Source organism: Suncus etruscus, chromosome 5 (assembly GCF_024139225.1).
Source record: "Suncus etruscus isolate mSunEtr1 chromosome 5, mSunEtr1.pri.cur, whole genome shotgun sequence".
In the NCBI taxonomy this organism is placed as follows: Eukaryota; Metazoa; Chordata; class Mammalia; order Eulipotyphla; family Soricidae; genus Suncus; species Suncus etruscus.
The window spans coordinates 88,513,936-88,523,474 of NC_064852.1; the positions used below are offsets into that span (position 1 = coordinate 88,513,936).

A 9,539-nucleotide genomic window follows, 5' to 3' on the forward strand; every position below is an offset into this window, starting at 1 on the left:
AATACAGGATGGATATGATTATAAAAATGTATGTAATGATAAGTAAAGAATATACAATAAATGTAATAACATGAATAATAACACAGCTGAAACGAATCTAAGTGGGCTGCTATAAAATATCATAGATATTGTTTCTGGATTCAACATATAGGAGAAAAACATACAGGAGCATAGAGTAAACAGATACAGCAACTGCCTTGATGTCTTAAATATATAGCAAACATATACTGTTAATTTGGTCACCTTTTTTTCTCAGACACTACATAGAGCAATGTAGATAAGGAAAGACAGATGAATATATATCAAAGAATCCATTTATTTGGGGTCAAGATAGAGCTAGTTTATACATCAATATGTATTCAATATTAATAGTTGTTTTATGAAAATGGAGAGAGGGGCAGGAGAGGAATGCACTTACATCTAAATTGAATCTCAGTTTTGGAAGACAAATATTAGAAGTTCTAGTTCCAAGATATTAAGTTCTTTAAAAAGTTGTACTTTGAGCTGGGGAGATAATACAGCTGACAGAGTGTGTGTGTGCGTGTGCGTGTATGTGTGTGCGCGTCTTAAATATAGCAGGCCCAAGTTCACTTCCCAGCACCTTAGATGGTCCCAGAGCCATACTAGGAATGATCCCTCAACACAGAGCAAGAAGTAATCTGTGATAACTCTGTATGTGACCCCAAAACCAAAAAAATAAAATAACTGTCTTCAAAGTCATCCAATCTTAATCTAACTAATTAAGTCTAGCTAATTCCAAGGAAAGATTCACTTTTTTTTATTATTATTAAAAACATCACACATAGGGGCCGGGGCAATAGCGCAGCAGTAGGGCATTTGCCTTGCATGCAGTCTATCTCTGGCGTCCCATATGGTCCCCCAAGTCAGGAGCAATCTTTGAGCACTTTGGCCAGGAGCAACCCCTGATTGTCATAGGGAGTGACTGCCCCCCCAATTCCACATTTTCTTTTTTTGGGGGGCCACACTCGGATATGCTCAGGAATTACACCTGGCTAGCTCAGAAATGGCTCCTGGCCAGCTCAGGGGACCATATGGGATGCTGAGAATCAAACTGGGTCCTAGCCGGGTCGACCACATGTAAGACAAATGCCCAACTGCTGCACTATCTCTCCAGCCCCCATTTTCTTTTTCTAACAGAAAAAGCCACATGATTGCTTTCCCTGTCAATACAGCTCGAAATACACAAGTATACTTTGACATCCTTCCAGGAACCAAACCAACACCATTTGCAGCAAATTGCCCTCCAGAAACATGCTGAGAGCTCGACGCCAAAGGAAAGGCCCCACGCTTTGCAGAAACTACGCCTCCCAGCATGCAGCGCGGCCACATCCCTGCGGGGTCGTTGCCTTGGCAACCAGTCCTGGCCTCATCCAGTCAGTTATGGCGGGTCCTGGCGGTGGGCAGATCCCGGATGGCGAGTTCACCGCGGTCGTGTACCGCCTCATCCGGGACTCCCGGCACGCCGAGGCGGTGCAGCTGCTGAGCGGGGAGCTCCAGCGTAGCCCCAGCAGTCGCGCCGGCCTCTCGCTGCTGGGCTATTGCTACTACCGCCTGCAGGAGTTCGCGCTAGCGGCCGAGTGCTATGAGCAACTGGGGCACCTGCACCCAGAGCTGGAGCAGTACCGCCTGTACCAAGCCCAGGCGCTGTACAAGGCCTGCCTGTACCCCGAGGCCACGCGCGTCGCCTTCCTGCTCCTGGACAACCCCGTCTATCATAACCAAGTGTTGCATCTCCAAGCCACCATTAAGTATAGCGAGGGCGACCTGCCAGGGGCCAGGAGTCTGGTGGAGCAGCTGCTGAGTGGGGAAGGGGGAGAAGAAAGTCCAGGGGAGAGTGAGCCCGATAACCAGGTCAACCTGGGCTGCTTGCTCTACCAGGAGGGACAGTATGAGGCCGCGAGTTCCAAGTTTGCTGCAGCCCTGCAGGCCTCAGGCTATCAGCCTGACCTCTCCTACAACCTGGCTTTGGCCTGTTACAGCAGCCGGCTCTATGCCCCAGCCTTGAAGCACATAGCTGACATTATTGAACGCGGTATCCGCCAGCACCCAGAGCTAGTTGTGGGCATGACCTCAGAGGGCATTGACGTTCGCAGTGTGGGCAACACCCTAGTTCTTCACCAGACAGCTCTGGTGGAAGCCTTCAACCTCAAGGCAGCTATTGAATACCAACTGAGAAACTTTGAAGTGGCCCAGGAAACTCTCACAGACATGCCACCTCGGTCAGAGGAAGAATTGGATCCGGTGACCCTGCACAACCAAGCACTCATGAACATGGATGCTAGGCCTACAGAAGGGTTTGAAAAGCTACAGTTCCTGCTCCAGCAGAACCCCTTCCCCCCAGAGACCTTTGGCAACCTTTTGCTGCTCTACTGTAAGTATGAGTATTTTGACCTAGCCGCTGATGTCCTGGCAGAAAATGCCCATTTGACTTATAAGTTCCTCACACCATATCTCTACGACTTCTTGGATGCCATGATCACTTGCCAGACAGCTCCTGAAGAGGCTTTTGTTAAGCTTGATGGGCTGGCAGGGATGCTGACTGAACAGCTCCGAAAACTAACTAAACAAGTACAGGAAGCAAGACACAATAGAGATGATGAGGCTGTCAAGAAGGCAGTGAATGAATATGATGACATCCTTGAAAAGTATATCCCCGTGTTAATGGCTCAAGCCAAAATCTACTGGAACTTGGAAAATTACTCAATGGTGGAAAAGATCTTCCGCAAATCCGTAGAATTCTGTAACGACCACGATGTGTGGAAGTTGAATGTGGCTCATGTTCTGTTCATGCAGGAGAACAAATACAAAGAAGCGATTGGTTTTTATGAGCCCATAGTCAAGAAGCATTATGATAACATCCTGAATGTCAGTGCTATTGTGCTGGCTAACCTCTGTGTTTCTTACATTATGACAAGTCAAAATGAAGAAGCCGAGGAGCTGATGAGAAAGATTGAAAAGGAGGAAGAGCAGGTCTCCTATGATGATCCTGATAAAAAGATCTACCACCTCTGCATTGTGAATCTGGTGATCGGGACACTTTATTGTGCCAAAGGAAATTATGACTTTGGTATTTCTCGGGTCATCAGGAGCTTAGAACCTTATAATAAAAAATTGGGAACTGATACCTGGTATTATGCCAAGAGATGTTTCCTGTCCTTACTAGAAAATATGTCAAAAAACATGGTAATACTCCGTGACAGTGTCATTCAAGAATGCATTCAATTTCTTGAACACTGTGAATTTTTTGGAAGAAACATACCTGCTGTTATTGAACAACCTCTGGAAGAAGAAAGAATGCATATTGGAACTAATACAGTTACATATGAATCCAGACAGTTAAAAGCTTTAATTTATGAAATTATAGGATGGAATTTGTAGTCACACTTTGTCTTTTATCAATCTGACTGCTATATTTTTGTTATGTTGTTTAGTTCTCTACCTATATTTATCTTTTGCATCTTTATATTTGCTACTTATTGACATTAGCATTCTTTAATATTACAATTTAAATAATTTTTATGTCATTTTGAGAAACCACAAATGAGATAAAGAATCTAAACCTTACACAGACTTAAAAAATATATAAGAATAATTGGGAAAGGTATGATACCTATAATCCTTTTTCTTTGTGTATTTCATGCTTGGTTTATATTAAAGGAACCCTGCAGGGCAAGTATCAGGTATCATAATGTCCAGAACACAGCAAATGTATAGGATATTATAAGACATCTGGACTTTAATAAATATTGTGTGTTTTCTCCAACAACTTACCCTCACATTTAAGGTATGTTTTACATATATTGTAATAGATTTAAGTAGAATTCCTAAACAGTTGTGAAGTTTTATCTAACATAATTAATTTCTTATGTTATCAATGGTTTTTTATGTTTAATCTGTTGGAAATATTGTACCCTAAAAATCCTGTTCCATAGCACAGCAAATATGGTGCTAGGATTTGGAAATAACAGTGACAAATAAGTTTTATGGTTTTCCTTTGTTCCATTTGTAATAATTTGAATTTGTAATAATAAACAAGTTGATTTAACATTAAGAACAGAGAAGAACATTCTTCTTGATTCTTAGCCTCTGTTTCTACTTAGGATGTGTTTATGCTGGAATATCTTTCCAATCTGTAGCTTCTTGGGAAAGGGAAGTCTTAAACCATTCCTATTACTCAAATACTTTACCTGCTAACACAACACATTGATTAAAAGTATTCTAAACTTTGTTGGTTTTTTTGTTTGGTTTTGTTTTGATTTTTTTGGTTTTGGAGTCACACCCAGTGACATTCACACTTTAGCTATTGTTGGTATCAAATTCTTAAATTTAAAGACTCTGGATTCTGTGCATTTCTTTCATCAATGTCAGGCTGATGTGGAACATCCTCTAGTTTCAGCATAGCTTTAAATACAGAGCGATCTACCCTACATGCAGATTGTTGCTGAGTCATCTGGGTGTTGGGAGCACTCTTTGGAGTAAGTCAATGCCAAAGCAGTGGTAGGTCTTCCCTGGTAGAGGCTTGGATCTTGGTGATGTTATAGACAATTGTGGTTGTTTCCACAGATGGTATCCATTGTTCAGGTGTGTGTGGGCGATGCCCATTCTTCTGAGGTCTATGCCAATGCTCAGGGTAAAAGGCATAATTACATTACCAAATTTGTGTTCCCATCTCTATTAGATAAGAACTTGTTTGCTTATGTATTATTTTCCATTTAATGTGCCTATGCAAAAGAGAAGCAATGCCACAAGATATTGTTGGTGCATCTGGGGGCCGACGAATAAAGTCCAACATTCCCCATAACTTGGTTCAAACATGAAATCTATACAGAGATACTCTTCTACCAGTATTGCTTATAAAACAGATCTCAAAGGGGGAAAATCAAACAATCAAATAACAAATCCAGTGGGCAAAATTGTCACTACATGAGGATGTTCGAAGAGTTATAGATGTTAAGGGAATACATCTGAGACATACAAAAAAGAAACACGTGTCCCTTTTATGTTTTAGAAATAGTTAAGAGGGAGAGGGTGTTTCCGAGACACCACTTTGGTCTGTGATTTGGACAAGTAAAGAGCACATGGAGCCATGTCCTCCCTGAGTTGCCTGCAGAAACTTCCAATTCCCCAAGAGGCGTTTGCTTCCTAATTGCTGGAAGTTGAAAGTTCACCAGTCCCCTCCCAGCCCCTTGCAAGAGCAAGGAAGCCTGGGGTCTCTTTTAAATTGTACCTTGCCAGAACCCACTTGCTGGGACCCTGAGCAGGTGTCCAGTAATAACCCTGGGGACGGAGAGGAAGGAGAGAGAAGGCTGTGGGGGGCAGCCGAGGCTGCATCTTCACCTTATCTTGGCCAAAAAGCCTACAGCATGGAACCTTGCTGTGACGTGTTGCCTGCTGAAGCTTCAGTCTCCACCCAAAAAAGTTACTGTGAAAGATATGTAATCCACCTTGGCCAAAACAAAAACCATTAGTACAGAAAAATGGTTAAATGTGGGGTAACAAGAGATGGGAGTGAGGGAGTAAAGGAATAAAAGGAGCTCCTGAACGGCTTTCACATTATGACAAGCAGAAGAAACACAATGATATCCCAATATTTGTCATTATGTTCCACCCCCACGCGTTTTCACAATGGACAAGTTTAATAAGGAAACTTCCCTGATAAATCCTAAAGCCAGAACCTATTGTGCTGCTATTTCTACCTCAATGGCTTGTCCAGCCATGTGGCCAGGAAAAGCCCTGGAGTTCTGGAGGAAGGAGGTAGAGGGGTGCTGGGGTAACCCATGTCCCGCACTCCTTCCTAGACCTGGTTAAAGAGGTCTTTGGCATGGCAGAGGGCTGCCAAATGCCATGCTGGCAGAACCTCCCGGCTCCCAGGAAGGAAGGAGATCCTTCCCGAGCTAGAAGGCCGGAAGGTCAGAGCCACCACCTACCCCAGACCCTCCCTTTGGAGCCTAGAGGTAAATGGGGAAAGCTTAGGGAAACCAATAAACTCCTCCAAGAGACCCACCTCACTGGCTTGCCCAGCAATGTGCCCAGGAAAAGCCCTGGAGTTCCAGAAGAAGGAGGTAGAGGGTTGCTGGGGTGACCCATGTCCCACACCCCTTCCTAGGCCTGGGTAAAGAGGCTTTTGGCATGGCAGAGGGCTGCCAAATGCCATGCTGGCAGAACCTCTGGCTCCCAGCAGCTTTTAATATATTTTTAATTTTTTTTATTTAAACAACTTTATTACATACATGATTGTGTTTGGGTTTTAGTCATGTAAATAAATACCACTCATCCCCAGTGCAACATTCCCATCACCAATGTCCCAAATCTCCCTCCTCCCCACCTAACCCCCACCTGTACTCTAGACAGGCTTTCTATTTCCCTCATACATTCTCATTATTAGGATAGTTCAAAACGTAGTTATTTCTCTAACAAAACTCATGCCTGTTTGTGGTGAGCTTCATGAGGTGAGCTGTAACTTCCAGCTCTTTTCTCTTTTGTGTCTGAAAGTTATTATTGCAAGAATGTCTTTCATTTTTCTTAAAACCCATCAATGAGTGAGACCATTCTGTGTCTTTAACTCTCTGACTTATTTCACTCAGCATAATAGATTCCATGTACATCCATGTGTAGGAAAATTTCATGACTTCATCTCTCCTGACAGCTGCATAATATTCCATTGTGTATATGTACCACAGTTTCTTTAGCCATTCATCTTTTGAAGGGTATCTTGGTTGTTTCCAGAGTCTTGCTATGGTAAATAGTGCTGCAATGAATATAGGTGTAAGGAAGGGATTTTTGTATTGTATTTTTGTGTTCCTAGGGTATATTCCTAGAAGTGGTATAGCTGGATCCTATGGGAGCTTAATTTCCAATTTTTGGAGGAATCTCCATATTGCTTTCCATAAAGGTTTAACTAGGCGGCATTTCCACCACCAGTGGATAAGATTTCCTTTCTCTCCACATCCCCGCCAACACTGCTTGTTCTCATTCTTTGTGATGTGTGCCAATCTCTGGGGTGTGAGGTGGTACCTCATAGTTGTTTTGATTTGCATCTCCCTGTTAATTAGTGATGTGGAGCATTTTTTTTTCATGTGTCTTTTGGCCATTTGTATTTCTTCTTTGTCAAAGTGTCTGTCCATTTCTTCTCCCCATTTTTTGATGGGATTAGATTTTTTTCTTGTAAATTTTTGTCAGTGCCTTGTATATTTTGGAGATTAGCCCCTTGTCTGATGGGTTTTGGGTGAATAGTTTCTCCCACTCAGTGGGGGGCTCTTGTATACTGGGCACTATTTCTTTTGAGGTGCAGAAGCTTCTCAGTTTAATATATTCCCATCTGTTAATCTCTGCTTTCACTTGCTTGGAGAGTGCCGTTTCCTCTTTGAAGATGCCTTTAGTCTCAATGTCCTGGAGTGTTTTGCCTACGTGTTGTTCTATATATCTTATGGTTTCGGGTCTGATATCGAGGTCTTTTATCCATTTGGATTTTACCTTCGTACATGATGTTAGCTGGGGGTCTAAGTTCAATTTTTTGCAAGTGGCTAGCCAGTTGTACCAACACCACTTGTTGAAGAGGCTTTCTTTGCCCTATTTAGGATTTCTTGCTCCTTTATAAAAAAAAATTAGGTGATTGTATGTCTGGGGAACATTCTCTGATTAATCAAGCCTATTCCACTGATCTGAGGGCCTGTCTTTATACAAATACCATGCTGTTTTGATAACTATTGCTTTGTAGTACAGTTTAAAGTTGGGGAAAGTAATTCCTCCCATATTATTTTTCCAATGATTGCTTTAGCTATTCTAGGGTGTTTATAGTTCCAAATTAATTTCAAAAGTGCCTGATCCACTTCTTTGAAGAATGTCATGGGTATCTTTAGAGGGATCACATTAAATCTGTACAGTGCTTTGGGGAGTATTGCCATTTTAATGATATTAATCCTGCCAATCCGTGAGCAGCATATGTGCTTCCATTTCCGCATGTCCTCTCTTATTTCTTGGAGCAGAGTTTTATAGTTTTCTTTTAGTCAAGTTGATTCAAAGATATTTGAGTTTGTGTGGCACTATTGTGAATGGGGTTGTTTTCTTAATGTCCATTTCTTCCTTATTACTATTGGTTTATAGAAAGACCATTGATTTTTGTGTGTTAATTTTGTAGCCTGACAACTTGCTATATGATCCTATTCTTTCTAGAAGCTTTTTTGTAGAGACTTCAGGGTTTTCTAGGTAGAGTATCATGTCATCTGCAAACAGTGAGAGCTTGACTTCTTCCTTTCCTATCTGGATTCCCTTGATATCTTTTTCTTGCCTAATCGCTATAGCAAGTGCTTTCAGTGCTATGTTGAATAGGAGTGGTGAGAGAGAACAGCCTTGTCTTGTGCCAGAATTTAGAGGAAAGGCTTTCAGTTTTTCTCCATTGAGGACAATATTTGCCTCTGGCTTGTGGTAGATGGCCTTAACTATATTGAGGAAGGTTCCTTTCATTCCCATCTTGCTGAGAGTTTTGATCAAGAATGGGTGTTGGACCTTATCAAATGCTTTCTCTGTGTCTATTGATATGATCATGTGATTTCTATTTTTCTTGCTGTTGATATTGTGTATTATGTTGATAGATTTACAAATGTTAAACCAGCCTTGCATTCCTGGGATGAAACCCACTTGATCATAGTGGATGATCTTCTTAATGAGGCATTGAATCCTATTTGCCAGGATTTTGTTGAGGATCTTTGCATCTGCATTCATCAGCGATATTGGTCTGTAATTTTCTTTTTTTGGTAGCATTTCTGTCTGGTTTAGGTATCAAGGTGATGTTGGCTTCATAAAAGCTATTTGGACGTGTTCCTGTTTTTTCGATTTAATGAAAGAGTCTTGCCAGGATTGGTAGTAGTTCCTCTTGAAAGGTTTGAAAGAATTCATTAGTAAATCCATCTGGGCCTGGACTTTTGTTTTTGGGCAGACTTTTGATTACTGTCTTAATTTCCTCAATAGTGATGGGTGTGTTTAGATATGCTACATCCTCTTCATTCAACCGTGGAAGATTATAAGAGTCCAAAAATTTATCCATTTCTTCCAAGTTTTCATTTTTAGTGGCATAGAGTTTCTCAAAGTAGTTTCTGATTACCCTTTCGATCTCTACTATATTAGTAGTGATCTCTCCTTTTTCATTCCTAATATGAGTTATCAAGTTTCTCTCTCTTTCTTTGTTAGTTTTGCCAGTGGTCTATCAATCTTGTTTATTTTTTCAAAGAACCAACTTCTGCTTTCATTGATCTTTTGGATTGTTTTTCAGGTTTCCACTTCATTAATTTCTGCTCTCAGCTTTGTTATTTCCTTCTATCTCCCTATTTTTGGGTCCTTTTGTTGAGTACTTTCTAATTCTATGAGCTGCGTCATTAAGCTATTCAGGTATGCCCCTTCTTCTTTCCTGATGTGTGCTTGCAAAGCTATAAATTTTCCTCTCAGTACTGCTTTTGCTGTATCACATAGCTTCTGATAGTTTGTGTCTCCATTGTCATTTGTTTTTAGGAAGGTTTTAATTT

At 41.4% G+C, this 9,539-nt stretch overlaps 1 protein-coding gene across 1 annotated transcript; it reads left to right on the plus strand.

The window, feature by feature from the left end:
- The first annotated feature begins 1,401 nt into the window (after positions 1–1,401).
- Positions 1,402–3,399, plus strand: LOC126009060 (tetratricopeptide repeat protein 30B-like). Its single transcript, XM_049773413.1, has one exon. The coding sequence runs from the start codon at positions 1,402–1,404 to the stop codon at positions 3,397–3,399; it is 1,998 nt and encodes a 665-aa protein (XP_049629370.1).
- Positions 3,400–9,539: the final 6,140 nt, after the last annotated feature.